Raw genomic sequence first — 22290 nt, 5'->3', positions numbered from 1 at the left:
TCAAATGTGTATCCCACAATGCCTTGCGCGAACAGGGAAAGCCCACCACGTGGTGCATGACATACGGTAGTATCTTGAATCGGGTCATGGTGAAGCAGGAAAAAATAGCGGAGAAATTAGGGGCACATGGCCTTAAATTCATTAATTGTTCTATTTTTTACAAACCTAATAAAATTGGAAGTCTGTGGTTCGAATTCAGGAGCTTTCGGTCCATTAAACAAAAATAATTGAGTGTCGGGGAAAATTCTTTTTATGACTTACACTTGAAAAATCTGAAAGGCAGTCTAGCTTTAAAAAGACCTTTCCAATTTTAATTACATAAAATGTTTAATTTGTTTAAACAGTTTAATTTGGCATGATTTATACTTGGTTGTAAAAGCATAAATCATGCCAGATTAAAAATATACAACTCGCTAAAGATATGATTGGCATAGTTTAAATCACATTTCGTTTTGACCAGTCAATTTGGCTTGCATCTACAGCCCCAAATCATGGCGAGGAAGTAAATAAAAAAAAAGAAAGAAAGCAGTGATTTCTAAATTTACTTTGACTTGTATTTCATTCCAGACAGTCTGAACCCAAGATATTTCATGTTTTGTCTGGTCGACTTCATTTCATTTGTTAATATACAGCTCTGGAAAAAAAAATTAAGAGACCATTGCAAAATGATCAGTTTCTCTGGTTTTACTATTTATAGGTATGTGTCTGAGGAATGTGGACATTTTTGTTTTATTCCATAAACTACTGACAACATTTCCCCCAAATTCCACATAAAAACATTGCCACTTAGAGCATTTAATTGCAGAAAACAACAACTGGTCAAAATAACAAAAAAAAAAAGAAAGATGAAGTGTTTTCAGACCTTGAATAATGCATAGAAATCAAGATCATACTCAATTTTAAACAACACAATACTAATGTTTGAACTTGGGATCAGTTCAGAAATCGATATTTGGTGGAATAACCCTGACATTTAATCACAGCTTTCACACGTCTTGGCATGCTCGCCACCAGTCTTTCTCGTAGCTTTTGATGACTTTATGCCACTCCTGGCACAAAAATTCAATCAGCTCAGCTTGCTTTGATGGCTTGTGACCATCCATCTTCCTACTGATCACATTCAATGGGTTTTCAATGGGGTTCAGGGCTGACCATGACAGGGTCTTGATCTTGTGGTCCTCCATCCACACTTTGATTGACCTGGCTGTGTGGCGTGGAGCATTGTCCTGCTGGAAAACCCAATCCTCTGAGTTAGGGAACATTGTCAGAGCAGAAGCAAGCAAGTTCTCTTCCAGGATAACCTTGTACATGGTTTGATTCATGCGTCCTTCACAAACAAAAATCTGCCCCACTCCAGCCTTGCTAAAGCACCCCCAGATCATCACCGATCCTCCACCAAATTTCACAATGGGTGCGAGACACTGTGGGTTGTAGGCCTCTCCAGGTCTCCATCTAACCATTAGATGACCAGGTGATGGGAAAAGCTAAAAATTGGACTCATCAGAGATGACGACCTTATTCCAGTCCTCTACGGTCCAATCCTTATGGTCAGGCAAACTGCAGCATGGCTCTTCTTTGCTTCTCATTGATGAAGGGCTTTTTTCTAGCGTTGCATGACTTTAATCCCACCCGGAGGAGCCTGTTTCGAACCTTCCTTGCTGTGCACTTAACCCCAGCTGCCATTTTTCATTCTTTTTGTCGGTAACTTGATGTCATCCTACGGCTGTTGAGTGATATTCGAAGAAATGGACAATCATCCCAGTTAGTGGAGTGTCATTTTCACCCTCTGCCAGTTTGTAACCTTGTTGTCCCCAATGTCTGCTGCTTGACCTTGTTCTTATGAACTGCCGTCTTTGAAATTTTGAGGATGGAAGCAACCTGACCCTCACTATATCCCTCTGCCAGTAAAGCCAGAATTGAAGCCTTCTTTTTCTCCCTCAAATCTTTTCCTTTTAACTCTTTTGGCATGATAAATATTGTGGCAGCGGGGGCGTGGTCAAGCATCGGTCTGTGACCGGAGGGCGGAGTCAGGGAAGGTAAGTGGCAGAATCACCGCACCTGATGTCAATTAACCTGTGTTTGTGTGTCTATCCCAGTGACCGCGCCCTATATAAGGAGAGAGAGAGCAGAGGAAGGGAGCTCTCTCTCCAACCAGACAACTGATGTGTGTGTGCATGTCTGTGTGGCTGGGAGATTGTGTAGACTGAAAAGTGTCACAATAAAGAGTTTTTGCAACTCAGTTCTGGCCTGCCGTACTTCTGTGCTCCACCCACCCACTCAAAGTCTTACAGTGGTGCTGAAACCCGGGAAGAGCACAGAAGAGAACAGCCCCATGGAGTCCTCCCCCTTCGCGGACCTGATCCACGCCCTCGCCATGGCCCAACAGAGCCAGCACCAGGTGCTGGTCACCCTCCGAAAGGAGCAAGCGCAAAGGTTCGAGGCCCTGGTGCTGGCGCAACAGGAAGATCATCAGGCGTTCCGGCATCTCCTCACGTTGGCAGGGTCCACCACCTCCACTGCTGCGGGCCCTCCCCACCTCACCCTAACGAAGATGGGCCCGCACGACGACCCTGAGGCCTTCCTAGTGCTCTTCGAACAAGCAGAAGAGGCCTGGGGCTGGCCGGTGGAACAGCACACGGCGCGCCTCCTCCCCCTGCTAACAGGCGAGGCGCAGCTGGCCTCGCTACAGCTCCCCGCCGACAGCTGGCTGGTCTACGCGGGCCTGTGCCGGGCCGTCCTCCAGCGTATCGGGCGCACCCCAGAACAACAACGCCAGCGCTTCCGCGCTCTACGCCTAGAGGAGGTCGGCTGCCTGTTCGCATTTGGCCAGCAACTCCGGGACGCCTGCCGGCGGTGGCTGAGGGCTGACAACCGCGACGCCGAGGGAATCATCTATCTGGTGGCACTGGAGCAGTTCATCGCCTCACTTCCCAAAGGGACCGCAGAGTGGGTCCAGTGCCATCGCCTGGCGTCACTGGATCAGGCCATCGAGTTGGCGGAGGATCATTTGTCGGCTGTTCCCACGGCAGGATCGCAGATCTTCTCTTCTGCTCCCTTCCTCTGCTCTCTCTCTCCTTATATAGGGCGCGGTCACTGGGACAGACACACAAACACAGGTTAATTGACATCAGGTGCAGTGATTCTGCCACTTACCTTCCCTGACTCCGCCCTCCGGTCACAGACCGACGCTTGACCACGCCCCCGCTGCCACAAATATATATATTTTTTTGCATTTCAATTAAATTTAAGGTCCAACGAGCACTGTTTTAGCCATCCAAACTGGTCCTATTGCAAGAGGATAATTATGACCACAGCAGTGTTTTGTTTTTTTTGTTTTTTTTATTTTTCCCTCATTAAATAAGATTTGGTTCAGGTGATCACCCAATCAGTACCTTGTTAAGTAAAACTAGGTGTGCTTGTGTTGGAATTCCAGCACAGACACTGAAATGGCTGCCACACATGGAGATGCTGGTTTAAGAAAAAAATTTAAGATGTCAACAGGTGATTGCAATCATGATTTGGTACAAAATCAATATCCAGGAAAGGCCTAGTCTTTGAGGAGCAAAGATTTGTCGCGGCTCTCCAGTTTGCCAACAAATGCATGAGAAAATTATTGAAATGCTTTACAAAACAGCGTTCTTCAAAGAAAGATAGGAACAGATTTGGATATTTCACCCTCGACGGTGCAAAACATCATTAAACAATTCTTTAGCAAACCTTTGTCAAGCACTACAATATGGATTGACATCAACAAATGCCAGTTAAAATTTTACTGTGCAAAAAGGAAGCCTAATGTTAAAGTGCATATCACGGGTAAATTCAGGAGCAAGATCAATGTAATTTTCCTATTTTATATTAAACGTTGGTCAAATATCTGTAACATTCTGCATTCTCTGCAATTTTTTTGTACCTTGCGCAATACCAGAAAAATTCAGTTGAAATCAAGCCATTTGAGGTGAATTGGTCCGCCTCTGAAAAAACTTGGCATTTGGATTTCCCGGCAAACATTGATTTTCGTGACGTCGTGTGCGGGACGCCTCCCTCTGAATCCTACGTCAGCGTTGGTTTGTTTATAAGAAAACGACCTGGTGGTTTTCTGCAAATTTCTTCAACATTATCACGTAATTATTAAAATGGTTAACAGATGTATCGTAGGAGGGTGTAGCAACACCAATCTTGATGGGATTAGTGCTCATCGTTTTCCAAAAGACCGGACAGTGAGAGAGAAATGGGAGCGCTTGGTGTACACAGGCTGTGCACTGAAACCGTGCAAAGCTCTCGCAGCCTGCTGGCGCTTCCGCAGGTGACGTCATGAATCTGGCTCCAGACTCCCTTGGGATTTTTCCAGACGCGTTTTGTTATTTTATTTTTTTCTGCCGTAGACAGATGGCCTTGTGCAAAATTACCCTTCTGGATGAGTGTGTAAAGGGACATACTTTCATATAAAAAAAAAACGAAATTGGTCCAGAATATGCCCTTTAACTGTGTCCAGAAGCACTGTTGACTTCTCTGGGCTCGGAGGTATCTGGGACGGACCATCACACAGTGGAAATGTCTATTGTGGTCAGACGAATCAGAATTCCAGGTCTTTTTTTGGAGGAAATGGACGCCATGTGCTCTGGACCAAACACAAAAACGACCATCCAGACTGTTATTGGCAACAAGTCCAAAAGCTAGGGTCTGTCATGGTATAGGGTTGTGTCAGTGCCCTTGGCAAAGGTCACTTACACTTCTGTGATGGCAGCATTAATGCAGAAAAGTACATTGAGATTTTGGAGCAACATATGATGCCTTCAAGACGAACATCTGGAAGAGTGACATTCCAGGGATATTTCAAGAAGACAATGCAAAACCACATTCTGCACACATTATAAAGGCAGGGCTGTGGAAGAAGAGGGTGCCTGTCCCCTCTGTCTCCAATCAACAACGTGTGGCGAATTTTGAAACGAAAAATATGATGACAACCCCGTACACCTTAAGACCTGTTTGCGGGAAGAACAGGACAAAATAACACCTGAAATGCTTCATCGCTTGACGTCTTCAGTCCCTAAATATCTTTGAAGTGTTTTGAGAAGGAATGGCAACATTACAGAGTGGTAAATGCTTTACTGTCGCGACTTTTTTGAAATATGCTGTAAGAATCAAAATTGAAATGTGTTTATTTTGAAAAAAAAATGCATGACGTGAAACAACAAATCATGTGCTGTTGTATTGTTTTGAGTGCAATACAGGTCAAATATTATTTATAAATTGTTAACAGTTTCAATTTCAACATACCATCCAAGCTTTGTCTTATTTGGTGTTGTATATTGCATAACGTTCTCCCCGTGTCCGTGTGGGTTTCCTCCGGGTGCTCCGGTTTCCCCCACAGTCCAAAGACATGCAGGTTAGGTTAACTGGTGACTCTAAATTGACCGTAGGTGTGAATGTGAGTGTGAATGGTTGTCTGTGTCTATTGCCCCTTTTCCACCAAAGCAGTTCCAGGGCTGGTTCGGGGCCAGTGCTTAGTTTGGAACCGGGTTTTCTGCTTCCACTGACAAAGAACTGGCTCTGGGGCCAGAAAAACCGGTTCCAGGCTAGCACCAACTCTCTGCTGGGCCAGAGGAAAGAACCGTTTACGTCAGCGGGGGGGCGGAGTTGTTAAGACCAGCAACAATAACAAGACCGCGAAAGATCGCCATTTTTAAGCGACGAGAAGCAGCAGCTGTACAAACGCGAAGTCATCCATTATTATTGTTGTTGCTGCTGCTTCTTCCGTGTTGTTTTTGCTTCGATATTTGCGCCAAGGTTTATGCAAACGTAGCGACGTAACTGACGTATACGGCGACGTAATGACGTGGCTTCCCTTAGCACCGCGAGCTATGGAAAAGCAAACTGGTTCTCAGCTGGCTCGCAAGTTGAACGAGTTGTGAACCAGCACCAGCACTGGCCCCGAACCAGCCCTGGAACTGATTTGGTGGAAAAGGGGTAAAAGTGTCAGCCCTGTGATGACCTGGCGACTTGTCCAGGGTGTACCCCGCCTTTCGCCCGTAGTCAGCTGGGATAGGCTCCAGCTTGCCTGCAACCTTGTAGAACAGGATAAAGCGGCTAGAGATAATGAGATGAGATGAGATATTGCATAACGAGAATATAGCTGTAGCTGTTGATCAAGTTGATAACAATCTACAATGTATTTACGTCATTAAAAAGAAAACGTTGAAATGAAATTGTAGCTCCTTAGCTCTACCTTACTGACCCCAAGGATACCCTGGACTCCCTTTGGGAACATGGACACATACCGTATAAGACAGAGATTACATCACCCTCCATAAAATACACTTAAAAACCAATGGACAGGCCCACAGAAAAACAAGACAAGTTTCTATTACTGAGCACTTAGTCTGTCTTTAAATAAATGTTTAGGGACAGTGAGAATATCTCTATCTGGATCGATGTAAATGATAATATTAGCATTTTGTTGTTTGATTGGTACCATTAGGGAATTTCACACAGCAAAATGCATTTTCATTTATTCAAACAAGCCTGAGGGAAATGGAGAAAAGAGATAAGGCACTGTAAATATATCGCAGCCAACTACACACTCTGATCTAATGGAGTCATTTGTACGTCAGAAGAATAGACCCTGGACACATCCATATTCAGCTTGAAGCTTTGTATATGTGCATGTGCTGAATTAGAAATGAGGTTGATTAAAAGATTGTTTGCTTGTATTAAATTTTTTATTTTTTATTTGAAATCACTGTGGTATTGCCAGGGCAGTGTGCGTGTAAATATGCATACACGGTCTTTTGTGCGCGCTTGTTTGAATTGTCCAGTGTGCCGTCGTGGGTCTGTGCCGTCTTTTTGTTACCTGGTGTATAGGTCTGTGCTCTTGTGTGTTTAGATTAATGAAACGTGTGGGGTGTGCTGATCATAAAGCCCAAAAGGCTGCGTCTCTGTTTCCTGAGCTGTCATCCTCCTGCAGTCACAAAACCCACCCACGCCAACCAGAGAGAGGGAGAGAGAGAAAGAAAGAGAGAGGGAGGGAAAGAGAAATGGAGAGAGAGAGAGGGGGATAGGCATGGGTTGCTGTCACACTGACAGGTATGGAGATGGAGAAAGAAAAAAGGAGGCCTAAAAAGAGAAAGTGAACAGTAGAAGCTTGAAGCTTAAAGAGGTCCCTGTGACACACCAATCTCCTCTTCTATTTATAGCGGCAGTGCAGTGAGAGGCCGTTCATTCGCTCGCTCCCTTTTTCCCATGAATCTCTCAGCTTGTTAACACACGGATCCTGTGTAGGAAAAAAGAGATTCCATCAGTGTTAGCGTTTCTTCTCCTTCACATTTACTCTCTCTGTCTCCCTCTCTCTCTCTGTCTAAAGCATACTCTTTAGTATTCAGGTATGTTCTCTCAGGAGACAGAATCAATTTCATATTACGGTGCCCCGCAGTAACGGATGGCAATGCTCTGAGAGTGCGGTGATCATACTGTAGATGATATTGAACATTATGTGTGTAAATGTGGTGATGTGTATGTTTGTGTGATTGCGGAGTGTCTCGACACACTAAGAAAAGAGTGTACAGCTGGCAAATTCTCATAAACGTTGCAGTTGAGTTGTAATTATTTATGTAAAACTCTTCAGTATGTCTTCATGTAGGGATGTGTGTGTGTGTGAGATGCATCCATCCATCCATCCATCCATTATCTCTAGCCACTTATCCTGTGCAGGGTCGCAGGCAAGCTGGAGCCTATCCCAGCTGACTATGGGTGAAAGGCGGGGTACCAGTTAACCTAACCTGCATGTCTTTGGACTGTGGGGGAAACCGGAGCACCCGGAGGAAACCCACGCGGACACGGGGAGAACATGCAAACTCGGCACAGAAAGGCCCTCGCCGGCCATGGGGCTCGAACCCGGACCTTCTTGCTGTGAGGCGACAGCGCTAACCACTACACCACCGTGCCGCCAAATAAATAAATAAATAAATAAATAATTTTTCATATATATACTAGTGCATCTCAAAAAATTAGAATACCATGAAAAAGTTCCTTTTTTTTCATAATTTAATTCAAAAAGGTAAACTTTCATATATTCTATATTCATTACATGTAAAGTGAAATATTTAAAGCCTTTTTTGTTTTAATTTTGATGATTATGGCTTATAGCTCATGAAAATCAGAAATCCAGTATATCAAATTATTAGAATATTCCCTAAGATCAATCAAAAAAAGGATTTACAATACAGAAATGTCCAACTTCTGAAAAGTATATTCATTTATACACTCAATACTTGGTTGGGGCTCCTTTACCATGAATTACTGTATCAGTGCGGTGTGGCATGGAGGTGATCAGTCTGTGGCACTGCTGAGGTGTTATTGAAGCCCAGGTTGCTTTGATAGCAGCCTTCAGCGTATCTGTATTTTTGGGTCGGGTGTTTCTCATCTTCCTCTTGACAATACCCCATAGATTCTCTATGGGGTTCAGGTCAGGCAAGTTGGCTGGCCAATCAAACACAGTGATATCATGGTCAGCAAACCATTTGGTAGTAGTTTTGGCACTGTGGGTAGGTGCTAAGTCCTGCTGGAAAAGGAAATCAGCATCTCCAAAAAGCTCATCAGCAGATGGAAGCACGAAGTGCTCTAAAATCTCCTGGTAGATGGCTGTGTTGACTTTGGACTTGATAAAATACAGTGGACCAACACCAGCAGATGACATGGCACCCCAAATCATCACAGACTGTGGAAACTTCACACTGGGCTTCAAACACCTTGGATTCTGTGCCTCTCCACTCTTCCTCCAGACTCTAGAACCGTGATTTCCAAATTAAATGCAAAATGTACTTTCATCTGAAAAGAGGACTTTGGACCACTGAGCAACAGTCCATTTCTTTCTCTCCTTAGCCCAGATAAGACACTTCTGACATTGTCTCTGGCTCAGGAGTAGCTTGATATTAGGAATGCGAAAGTCGTATCCCCTTTCTTGAAGATGTCTGTTCGTGATGGGTCTTGAGACACTGACACCAGCCTCAGTCCACTCCTTGTGAAGCTCTCCCAAGTTCTTGAATCAACTTTTCTTGACAATCCTCTCAAGACTGCGGCCATCCCTGTTGCTTGTGCACCTTTTCCAGCCACCCTTTTCAGCAATGACCTTTTGTGGCTTACCCTCCTTGTGGAGGGCATCAGTGATCATCTTCTGGACAACAGTCAAGTCAGCAGTCTTCCCCATGATTGTGGTTGTGTGTACTGAACTAGACCGAGAGATACACTGTGTTCATACTGTTTTACTCAAACTCGAAATGAAATATTCTAATATTTTGAGATGGGTTTTTTTTATGTTTTTGTACTGTATGCCATACTGATTAAAATTAAAATAGAAAAATGCTTGAAACATTTTAGTTTATGTTTAATGAGTCTATAATATATAACATTTTCACTTTCTTAAATAACTGATGGAAAATATTGCTTTTTCACAAAATTCTAATTTTTTGAGATGCACTAGTATATATGAAAATTCATTTATTTATTTAATTAAACCTCAGACCATTTCCTCTTATATGACACACAGGATATAACATGCATCATACTAAAACCTACAATTACACTGTATGTGAAGAATCAGTCGAATAAACAGACTTACAACCCCGATTCCAAAAAAGTTGGGACAAAGTACAAATTGTAATAAAAACGGAATGCAATGATGTGGAAGTTTCAAAATTCCGTATTTTATTCAGAATAGAACATAGATGACATATCAAATGTTTAAACTGAGAAAATGTATCATTTAAAGAGAAAAATTAGGTGATTTTAAATTTCATGACAACAACACATCTCAAAAAAGTTGGGACAAGGCCATGTTTCCCACTGTGAGACATCCCCTTTTCTCTTTACAACAGTCTGTAAACGTCTGGGGACTGAGGAGACAAGTTGCTCAAGTTTAGGGATAGGAATGTTAACCCATTCTTGTCTAATGTAGGATTCTAGTTGCTCAACTGTCTTAGGTCTTTTTTGTCGTATCTTCCGTTTTATGATGCGCCAAATGTTTTCTATGGGTGAAAGATCTGGACTGCAGGCTGGCCAGTTCAGTACCTGGACCCTTCTTCTACGCAGCCATGATGCTGTAATTGATGCAGTATGTGGTTTGGCATTGTCGTGTTGGAAAATGCAAGGTCTTCCCTGAAAGAGACGTCGTCTGGATGGGAGCATATGTTGCTCTAGAACCTGGATATACCTTTCAGCATTGATGGTGTCTTTCCAGATGTGTAAGCTGCCCATGCCACACGCACTAATGCAACCCCATACCATCAGAGATGCAGGCTTCTGAACTGAGCGCTGATAACAACTTGGGTCGTCCTTCTCCTCTTTAGTCCGAATGACACGGCGTCCCTGATTTCCATAAAGAACTTCACATTTTGATTCGTCTGACCACAGAACAGTTTTCCACTTTGCCACAGTCCATTTTAAATGAGCCTTGGCCCAGAGAAGACGTCTGCGCTTCTGGATCATGTTTCGATACGGCTTCTTCTTTGAACTATAGAGTTTTAGCTGACAACGGCGGATGGCACGGTGAATTGTGTTCACAGATAATGTTCTCTGGAAATATTCCTGAGCCCATTTTGTGATTTCCAATACAGAAGCATGCCTGTATGTGATGCAGTGCCGTCTAAGGGCCCGAAGATCACGGCCACCCAGTATGGTTTTCCGGCCTTGACCCTTACGCACAGAGATTCTTCCAGATTCTCTGAATCTTTTGATGATATTATGCACTGTAGATGATGATGTGTTCAAACTCTTTGCAATTTTACACTGTCGAACTCCTTTCTGATATTGCTCCACTATTTGTCGGTGCAGAATTAGGGGGATTGGTGATCCTCTTCCCATCTTTACTTCTGAGAGCCGCTGCCACTCCAAGATGCTCTTTTTATACCCAGTCATGTTAATGACCTATTGCCAATTGACCTAATGAGTTGCAATTTGGTCCTCCAGCTGTTCCTTTTTTGTACCTTTAACTTTTCCAGCCTCTTATTGCCCCTGTCCCAACTTTTTTGAGATGTGTTGCTGTCATGAAATTTCAAATGAGCCAATATTTGGCATGAAATTTCAAAATGTCTCACTTTCGACATTTGATATGTTGTCTGTGTTCTATTGTGAATACAATATCAGTTTTTGAGATTTGTAAATTATTGCATTCCGTTTTTATGTACAATTTGTACTTTGTCCCAACTTTTTTGGAATCGGGGTTGTATATTAGCCAAGTAAAAATAGAGCATGTGGATTTCAGGTGGCGTTGACCCTGTGAAACTTCTACATTTCAACGTGATTCATTTGCTTTTGCATGTAATTTCTCATGTGACTTGGATACGATCCGTGTCCATTGACATGTCATTTCCACACATGAATAGTTTCCTTTTTCGTGCGATTTCTCCACACGATTCATTTCCATTCACATGTAATTTCTCTCCATGATTTGTTTACTTTCACATGTTATTTTTATGCCGTTCATTTACTTCCACATGTGATTTGCAAGTGTGTTTCATTTATTTTTGCATGTGATTATCTATGCTTGATTCACATATTTTCACATGTGAAAATTCATTTATATTCACAAGCAATTTCTTTGCATGACTAATTTACTTTCTCATGTGATTCTTACACGCTCTTCCTTAACGTTCACCTGTGATTTCTGCACAATTCATTTCCCTTCACATGTGATGATTACACGTGATTTATTTACTTTCAATTGTGATGTTTAGACATTCATTTCCTTTCACATGTGATGTTTATTCATTCACTTTCACATGTGATTTCTGCACAATTCATTTCCCTTCACATGTCACGTTTGCACATTGTTTACGTTCACATGTGATTTTTACACGAGTCATTTGCTTTCACATGTGATTTTTACGTATGATTCATTTCCTTTCACATGTGACGTTTGCACATTTATTCATTTCCTTCCACATGTCATGCCGGGCATAGCATGGTGAAATGCACCTTCACACATTCTTTACACATATAACCCATGTAATCACGGACGAAAAGTATGTGATTTTGCATCAGAGAGGGATGGTTTGTCAAACACTCTCTCTCTCTCTCTCTCTCTCTCTCTCTCTCACACACACACACACACACACACAAATATTTTGTATTTAAACTCTCAAAAAGCTTTTTTGATTGGTTCAAAATCATAGACTGCCATTTAATCAAAAATTTTCTCAAAACAGAGCAAATCGATGCCTCATCTTCAGCCTTATTATTTTCCTGCAATGGTTTGAAATGTTGACATGCTTTCTATGTCGACTGGATTCGTTTAGATTTTATGGCAGAGATAATGAGATGAGATGAGTATTGTTCAGTACAGCACACCTAGTAGTAGCTACCTAGCTAACATGGACGTCAATCATTATAGCCCTCACCGTATCCTTTACAAACAGCCGACGAGTGGAAACTTAAATCATGTGTAAGAATTAGAACAAATGCAGACCAAACAAAAATGATTTGCTGCTTGCTTCTGTGATTCGAAAGCAGTCTCTTGATAGCTAGTGGAATTTATATGGGGTTGGGTTGCATTTAACTGGCCACAAGATTAGTACCTTGGACTGCAGGGTTACTTTCATTATTATTATTATTATTATCATCATCAAGGGGCACGGTGGTGTAGTGGTTAGCGCTGTCGCCTCACAGCGAGAAGGTCCGGGTTCGAGCCCTGTGGCCGGCGAGGGCCTTTCTGTGTGGAGTTTGCATGTTCTCCCCGTGTCCGTGTGGGTTTCCTCCGGGTGCTCCGGTTTCCCCCACAGTCCAAAGACATGCAGGTTAGGTTAACTGGTGACTCTAAATTGACCGTAGGTGTGAATGTGAGTGTGAATGGTTGTCTGTGTCTATGTGTCAGCCCTGTGATGACCTGGCGACTTGTCCAGGGTGTACCCCGCCTTTCGCCCGTAGTCAGCTGGGATAGGCTCCAGCTTGCCTGCGACCCTGTAGAACAGGATAAAGCGGCTACAGATAATGAGATGAGATGATTATCAAGGAAGTAACAGATTATTAATTGTAAATGTAACAAAATATCGTTCTTCCAGTATCCCCATCAACTAAAAACAATCCAAAAGGAATTATCCCATCTTTTTGTTTTGTTTTGTTTTTTTAATATCCAAATTTTAAAGTTGTGTATTTGATGTCTAGGGAAGCATCAACAAACAGTATAACTCACATTAGGTTATAATGGTATTACTTGTCTCATCTCATTATCTGTAGCCACTTTATCCTTCTACAGGGTCACAGGCAAGCTGGAGCCTATCCCAGCTGACTACGGGCAAAAGGCGGGGTACACCCTGGACAAGTCTCCAGGTCATCACAGGGCTGACACATAGACACAGACAACCATTCACACTCACATTCACACCTACGCTCAATTTAGAGTCACCAGTTAACCTAACCTGCATGTCTTTGGACTGTGGGGGAAACCGGAGCACCCGGAGGAAACCCACGCGGACACGGGGAGAACATGCAAACTCCGCACAGAAAGGCCCTCGCCGGCCACGGGGCTCGAACCCAGGACCTTCTTGCTGTGAGGCAACAGCTCTAACCAGTACACCACCGTGCCGCCAGTATTGCGTGTAGTAGAGAAAATGCACACACAGACGTTTCTGATGATCGCTGAGAGAGATGTTTTGTGTTCTTCATGTCTTACGCAGTTATTACATTAGAGAGGCCTGTGGGTGGGGAGGGGAGTACTGTACATACGTGTGCTCGATGTGCTTGTCTTCCCACATGAATTTGTGCTTACTGTGTTTGTTCTCTAAATTCAACATGAGACTTCAGATTATAACTCCACTCGGGTTGAGTAGCTCTCTCTGAATTACCGACATTGATTTGCGTCTTTATTATGTCCTTAGTGAGTCCAGACCAGTGCCATTACAAGGCACAACACTGCCACCTAGTGTCCGTGTGTGTGTGCGTGTGTGTGCGCACGCACGCATGAGTGCGCGCTCTCTGTGTGTGCTCTGTGTGTGTCCTGTGTGTGTGTTTGAGAGCAGACTTCATGTTGCTATTTTGCTGTTGCTTCTGGTCTGGCCATCTGCTGCAGATTAGAATTAGACTTGTGGCCTAATTTAGTTAGCATCCCAACCCAAGCTCACTGATGAAGAAGAGAGAGTGAAAGAGAGCGAGAGATGGCTTTATTAGAGACACTGCCCTGCAGATAAACCTGCCATCTGATGGTGGTGGGGGAATGGAAAAAGATCTCGATTTTCCAGCTTCTAACACTCCCTTCCAACACACACACATCACAATCACTCATTCAAACAGGTTATGAATCGTAGTCTTAATGGAAAGAACAGCTGCGACATTTATGTTTATTTTTACTTTAAACAGTTTAGGGGCCTTATTGTAACATTTGCGTTCTCTAGCCAAGTACTTATAGTAGCCGACGCTTAGACTAGCGTGACCAGATTTCCCGAGTCTGAAACCGGGACACTTTTGCGCGCGACCATGCTCGTGCACGCACACCTTTTTTTTTTACGTAAACGTGACACTCAGAGAGGTGCTCTTATCATTTTGTTGAAGCTCACATTTATCAACATCTCACATGAAATAAAAGAAACAGGCATTTTGTTATCTAGTAGCATAGCGGTATACAGATCAGTTAAATTATGGTCAGACAACAGGTTTTGTAATGGCTGAGAATAGGCCAGGCTATGTCCATAGGCCAAATTTAAACTGATTTATTCCACCTGTTTGTGAGAACACCAAGAAGAACGCATATGCACATGTAGGCTATATCTCTAAAATTGTATGCACTATAGCATGAACTTAAAAAGTATATATGTGACCTCAACATAGCCTAGGTCAGAATCAACCTTACTAACCATTCCCCACAACTGAATGAATAAAGCAAGAAGATGTGTACAAAAGTGAACACTTTAATGGAAGGTGCAACAAGCTGTTCAACACAGCAATAAACTGTCAGAATGGTATGTTAAACAGAAACAAAAAAGAGACAAGTGATTTGAGAATATACACTCAAACAAAACAGCAGTAAAGGAGGAGAGGGGCGACAGCCCGAGGAAAGCCCCCACAGGAGCGCACAGCATTTGCAACATACGGTAGGCTACCCAACTCAGTACAAGAACAAAGCACTTACAGTGTGTGCATTCGGCTTCGTGCGCATTGTTCTGCACCTCTCGGAGGAAGGGGTAGGTGCCCTGTAAATCTTTGGAAAAGGTACATTTTCTTTTCGGCATAATTGCTGCGGCGTTACTGCTGCTAGCTGCTAGACAAAGAACATTCGCGCCAGTTAATGTTTATTTTATTGTTGCATGGCAACACGTTCTGTGGTCTGGAATAACGTGGCTAAATAAACACCCATGCCACAGGGCCAGGGGGCAGTAACCAGGAAAGTTTGCGATTCCTGTCAATTCATCAAAATAGTAAATGCAGACAGTTCTCCGCTAATGATTCCCACGCTGCTCAGTCGCAAACGTCACGAGTGGCGAAAACCGGGACATATCCGTGTCCCGACAGACTTTTGTCGGGACTCACGAGACACAACCCCAAATCGGGACTGTCCCGGTAAAACCGGGACGTCTGGTCACCCTATCTTAGACATTTCTCTCCCGCTGCCTACAATAGCGATAACTTGAAATGTCAGGATTTGGAAGAACACACACACTGACAAAGTGGCGCATCCTAAAGTGGCACAGAGACAGGAAGATTTGTAGGAAAGTATACTGTAAGCTATTTCTATTCCTCGACGTACACCTTAGGCCACCTGTTGCCTCCCCCACCCCACCCCACCCACCGAGGGTCTGTTATTCATGGAAACGTCTTCATTTATTCTTGTCCAGGATGATTGATTATTTTCGTCCCTTTAAATATGCTGCATCTGCATTTGTCCCTACTTTTCATTCACTAGAATTTAAATGTGTGCGTGTGTGTGTGTGGCGGTGGTGGTGGTTTTGGGGGGGGGGGTGTTTCAGGGAGTTATTCATGACCCAGAAATAGCAAAAGTGTGTACAAATCAATGTGCGGTGTATGGGATATGGCTGAAACTGCACTCAGGTAATACACAATTATTACACTCATGAGTGCACAAGTACAGTCCAACCTGGTCTTCTGGAGACAACTGTAATGAGAGAGTGTGTGTGTGTCCAGTTGACCTACCTCTCTCTTGCGTGTGCTCTCTCTGGCTATCTGTCTCTCTCTTCTCTCTTTTCTCTAGTTTTCACGTTCTGTCTTTGTGCGTCGGAAAAAACCCGAAGCACTTATCCATACCACACTGCCTCTCTTTCCTGCGTTGCTCACCATACAAGAGTGTAGGAGGTAATTGAGCGTGTCTATTTAGGAAAGAAAATGAATGCAGCTACTTCAGTTCAGTGCAAATGAAGGTTAAACGCATTTCCTGTGCTATTAGGCAGGTGTAGTTTTGGGGGAGTTTTTTATTAACAAAATTTGTGAACAAAAGTGAAAGCAGAAGGTCTTCTATTTCTATGGACTAAAGTAAATACGCTGTTGCAATTTGTAAATACGCAATCCGTGATTGTCGTGAGAAGAAAATGTATTTGACCTTTTTAAGTCAACAATTAAATTAAGTAATTCCAGAAATCTTCTCGCGACCTTGTCCCTATCCATCGACCGTGCATGCGCGATTGCCACGGACAATAATTTCAACACATTTCCCTGTAAAGAGAAAAGAACAGAAACTATTTACTGTGAATTAGATTTGAATGGAAGTATAAGGATGATGTCAAATCAGAATCGACACCCATTACACTCTAAAGGTCACGGGAGAAGATTGACCTGAAAGGAAGTCTTAACAAATCTGTACTTACACTACCGTTCAAAAGTTTGGGGTCACCCAGACAATTTTGTGTTTTCCATGAAAAGTCACACTTTTATTTCCCACCATAAGTTGTAAAATGAATAGAAAATATAGTCAAGACATTTTTCTGGCCATTTTGAGCATTTAATCGACCCCACAAATGTGATGCTGTACTGTACGCAGTGTAGTATGCAGCGTTTGACTTAAACCAAATAATGAGCCAAGATAATGAAATAAGAAAATGCTGATAAAATAAGACTTTAAGATGATTACAATATCATTACACATCACAATATACTTACGTTCATTTAACATAGGCCGACTTACGACCAGATCGGTTTACGACCGGTCAGTCGAAACCAAACGCAGTCGTAAGTCGACGACTACACTACCGTTCAAAAGTTTGGGGTCACCCAGACAATTTAGTGTTTTCCATGAAAAGTCACACTTTTATTTCCCACCATAAGTTGTAAAATGAATAGAAAATATAGTCAAGACATTTTTCTGGCCATTTTGAGCATTTAATCGACCCCACAAATGTGATGCTGTACTGTACGCAGTGTAGTATGCAGCGTTTGACTTAAACCAAATAATGAGCCAAGATAATGAAATAAGAAAATGCTGATAAAATAAGACTTTAAGATGATTACAATATCATTACACATCACAATATACTTACGTTCATTTAACATCGGCCGACTTACGACCAGATCGGTTTATGACCGGTCAGTCGAAACCAAACGCAGTCCTAAGTCGACGACTACACTACCGTTCAAAAGTTTGGGGTCACCCAGACAATTTTGTGTTTTCCATGAAAAGTCACACTTTTATTTCCCACCATAAGTTGTAAAATGAATAGAAAATATAGTCGAGCCATTTTTCTGGCCATTTTGAGCATTTAATCGACCCCACAAATGTGATGCTCCAGAAACTCAATCTGCTCAAAGGAAGGTCAGTTTTATAGCTTCTCTAAAGAGCTCAACTGTTTTCAGCTGTGCTAACATGATTGTACAAGGGTTTTCTAATCATCCATTAGCCTTCTGAGGCAATGAGCAAACACATTGTACCATTAGAACACTGGAGTGAGAGTTGCTGGAAATGGGCCTCTATACACCTATGGAAATACGAATACTTTATAGAGTGCTTCGAGGTCAGCGCGAACCCAGCGGCGGCCATATTGGAAGTCAAAGCTCGCTGTGTCAGTGCATTGTTGTTGTTCAGCGAAGCAAAAAGGGGTGACAATGCCGAATACGTGTGTCATTGTTGGCTGTAGTAGCCGGGGGGAAAAGGGTGGCAAAAGCTTCCACAGACTCCCCAAAGTCGTGACTAACCAGGGAATTGCAGCACAGGAGAAAAGCGAGCGGAGGAGACGACAGTGGCTGGCTGCCATTAACCGATCAAATTTAGGACAACTTGACTGTATCCAGATTTGCTCTGATCACTTTGTGACAGGTAGGTTAAATTGTCTTGAATTTCATAGTTACTAAAATAAACGTGATACAAACTATTATCTTTTCTATGTACTTTCAGCAATGATTAATGGATATATTTGTCACATTAGGGAGCTTATGTCTACTGCAGTGCATTGTTGCATCAAATGGCATTAAAATCTAGGCCTAGTAATGTTTATGTACACATGCTGTTAGTACAAGTTACATACTCGGCCTACATTTTATTCACTGACTAAAATAATTGATAATAATTATAATAGTTATAACACCGACACATCGCGGACCCAACCGGACACAAATCTATCGTATGCTTCCATACTCTTGTAGTTCTGGAAATCCTTTAGTTCACAAAATGGACTTGGGTGAAACACTAGATAGTTCACAAGATCGATGTATGTCACATGCGGCAACAAGCTGGGGTCAGCTTTCCATTCCTTCTCACTAACAGTGTATGGATCTACATTCCCAATGAAGCGTACCTTCTCAGCATAACGCTCCCGTGCCTGCTTATCCAAACTTTCACAATAGTGCTCCATCACTTCAGATGTCTAAATTCTTAAAAAATCCAAGCTTCTAAGCCCTCTAACGCGGAAACGAATCGGTGAATGTGTACTCCATGTGAGCGCTCTGGAGCGAGTGACTTCCAAGATGGCCGTGCAGACCGCAGTGTTACTATTTTTAGCATCATCTCGGAGCCCTGTATTGTCCACAATGTGGAAATTTGTCTTCAGTTTCACCACAAACATTTAAACAATTAAACATTAAAATCACAATACACAAATCAAGCATTCAAGCACTACATTTTGTAAAAACAGAAGAAGAGAAAACTAAGTTATTATAAAAATACATTAGCACTCAAAAGAGTGTTTAAAAGAATAAAATAGCTGAAAAGTAATAAATATCATATATAATAATAAATAAGTAATCAGACCAATAAAAAGGACTGGGGTGAATTAAGTAAGAATCCCTGTATTATTTATCGCCCTTATTCCTTTTGGGACGAAGGAGTTTTTAAAGATGTTCTTATTAGCGTTGGGCGCTCTGAAACGCCTCCCAGAGGGTAGAAGCTCGAGTTCACAGTGGAGCGGGTGGGAAAGATCATTTATGATTTTCCTGGTTTTATTTGAAATCTGTTCATCATACATTATACTTAAGTGCTTTTGTGGCTTTCCTGTTATCTTTGTAGATATTGCACCAAAAACCAGACATTTAGTAGAATTTAGCTAGAATAGTCATTTAGCACATTAGCAATGTATAGAGTGGATTTCTGATTAGTTTAAAGTGATCTTCACTGAAAAGAACAGTGCTTTTCTTTCAAAAATAAGGACATTTCAAAGTGACCCCAAACTTTTGAACGGTAGTGTATGTAGTTTCATCCAACTTCCCAACACTGGAGCAAGTAGTGGTGACTCATGCCTGATGCTATCTCCGAGGTTTTGCGGGATCGGTTTGTTATCAGGCGAAATTTATCCTCGGAGTTTATTTCAGGACCGATTGATCAAACCGGTAATGTAGAATGTGGTGGTGTAGTGTCGCTGCCTCTGTGCTGCATCACCGGTTCAGCCCTGAGCTCAGGTTACCCTCCGTGTGGAGTTTCAAACGTTCTCCCATGTCTGTACGGGTTTCCTCCAAGCTCTCCAGTTTCCTCCCAACTCCAAAACACGCTCCACTGGCGATGCAAGGTGTGAATGCATCTGTGCATGGGGTGCTGCGATGCGATGCACTGCTGTCCCATCCAGGGTGTATTCCTGCCTCACTCTTGGTGTTCAGTAAAGCCTAGGTCACAACCGGACGTACGATTTTTTGGCCGTGCGATTTTTAGCGTTTCCCAAATCGCTGCATTTTTTTTGTTTGTGGAGAAAGACGCACGTTGGCCGTAAGTTTGTCTTGCGACCTGAAAAAAACGTAAGCGCCCGTAGAGTTTGTTTGGCATGACAAAGAACCTCTGCGGCCGGTCTGTGGCCAGTCTACAGCTCGAAAATCAGCACATCACACGCGCGCCCTCCGTGCATTTCTTGCGTTTTTTGCACGTAGACCGGCCGTAGGAGCACGTACGGCTGGTTGTGACCGAGGCTTAACCAGGATAAAGCAATTAGTTTTTGATTTTTGAGTGATGAATTCTTGAGTGTTATATATTGCATGTTATTTGTATCTTGTTCTATTTCTGTGCATATACGGTATCTTCTCTGCCTTATTGCCCCCACTCTTAGACCCCTCACCCCCCTCTTCGCTTTTTTTTCTTTTTTTTTTGTGATGCCTGAAGATGATTGGTGCACACTGACTACCATGACAACCTGTTCTGCCTTCATCTCGCTCCTCTTACCTTCCCCTCTTCTGGGCACAGAGGGGCAAAGTGTGTGTGTGTGTGTGTGTGTGTGTGTGTGTGTGTGTGTGTGTGTGTGTGTGTGTGTGTGTGTGAGTGAATGCAGGGATGATGTAAAGAACAGTGGTGTTAAGTAATTTACTCACTCTCAAGGCAGCCTCAGTCTCTTCTTCTGTCCTTCCCAAGCAAACTGTCATTACCATCACTGATTGTGTGTGTGTGTGTGTGTGTGTGTGTGTGTGTGTGTGTGTGTGTGTGTGTGTGTGTGTGTGTGTGAGATTATACGCTGGACATCAAGCCAGACATTTCACAGAGGGGCTTCAGTTACAGTAAAAGGAGACACACACACACACACACACACACCTGCGGCTTCTCTGGACCGTGTGTTATAAAGAGATGTAGATAAAGAACGGGATAATGTCGCCTTATCAGATCACTTTACGCTGATAAATATGACGCATCTGAATGTAAACGAAAGGTAATTTAATGTGCGTGTGTACGTGTGCGCATGCATTTGTATATCTGTGTCATGTGGAAGGACTGTCTCCTCTTTGCACTAAAGCTGGGTCTACTGTTGGCATGGAGACAGTTGCAGCGGCGTGAGGCTGCTGCCATGGTAACAGAGTACACTTAGGAGGGGGTCGAGGGCCAATGCTGTTCACTTTGTCCTTTCTTTTGTTTGCTGCATCTTTCCTGCTGCTCCCCTGCCTCCGAGGAGAGAAGAAAATGGTGGTTAGATAGAAATGGAGATTTGTGAGATTTGGAATAGTGCAGAGAAACAGATGTTATTGTCAATATGAAGGTTTTCTGTCAGTGATGGCCACTTTAAAAAAAAAAAAAAATCCTTTTCTTTTTTTTGGTCATCGGCGTGTCTCTTTTATACCTGGAGGCAATGCTTCGTAACTGCATGTAGGAGTTTTACAGATTTTCCTTGGAAGGAAAAAAAAAAAAGACCCGAAAGATTTCCTTCTGGTCACCGAGGTTTAGATTTAGCTTTAGGCATCAGATTAACTATCTACAGTAATCATACCAAAGGGAAGGCCTTAAGATAACAGTCTGTGTGTGTGTGTGTGCGTGCGTGTGTGTGTGTGTGTGTGTGCTTTCTTTAGAGCTACAGAGGAGGTATTCCAGGCCCTGGAGGACAATCAGGTGACTTTGTCCACAATGAAAGCCTCACGCTTTGCCAAGGCTTTTGAGAAAGAGGTGGACCACTGGGAGCGCTGTCTGTCTCTCATCCTGGAGGTCATAGAGCTCATACTGACTGTCCAGAAACAGTGGATGTACCTGGAGGTAGATACACAAAAACCCACACATCAACGACCCACGACCAGAGTTTACAATTTTTTTTTTTTTGCCAAGCATGACACTAATTTCCATACATCCCTCATCATCCTGAGCTCTACTCAGCTCCTGGTAATGTTTCGACAGTTTTAAACTTTTTTTATTTTTTTTTATTTTAACTGCTTAGGTGTGTTTTATATGCATGTGAGTGTCAATCACAGCGACTCTAGCTTTCCACTGTGAGCTCATGCATGTGGAAGAGGACAGCACTTTTCTGCGCATCTCCCATAACCCGGTACGTCACGTATTTTAATGCGGTGTCACGTATTTTCTTATACAGGTAGTCGTCGACTTACGACCTATGCGACTTACGACCGATCGACTTTACGACCGTCTGGTTATGACTGGCAAGTTTTTCCCAGCTGAGCTAGCTGAGCGTACGACAG

The 22290-nt window shown here is 42.9% G+C and overlaps 1 protein-coding gene across 1 annotated transcript in view; it reads left to right on the top strand.

The window, feature by feature from the left end:
- dnah2 (dynein, axonemal, heavy chain 2) overlaps positions 1–22290 on the top strand; it is a 432951-nt gene that overhangs the window by 227674 nt on the left and 182987 nt on the right. The window contains exon 29 of the mRNA XM_060919614.1: positions 21673–21853. Coding sequence (XP_060775597.1) covers positions 21673–21853 — 181 coding nt within the window. The remainder of the gene's footprint in view (positions 1–21672; positions 21854–22290) is intronic.

This window comes from Neoarius graeffei, chromosome 1, assembly GCF_027579695.1.
Source record: "Neoarius graeffei isolate fNeoGra1 chromosome 1, fNeoGra1.pri, whole genome shotgun sequence".
Taxonomy (NCBI): Eukaryota; Metazoa; Chordata; class Actinopteri; order Siluriformes; family Ariidae; genus Neoarius; species Neoarius graeffei.
This window is presented reverse-complemented; position numbering and strand designations above follow the sequence as displayed.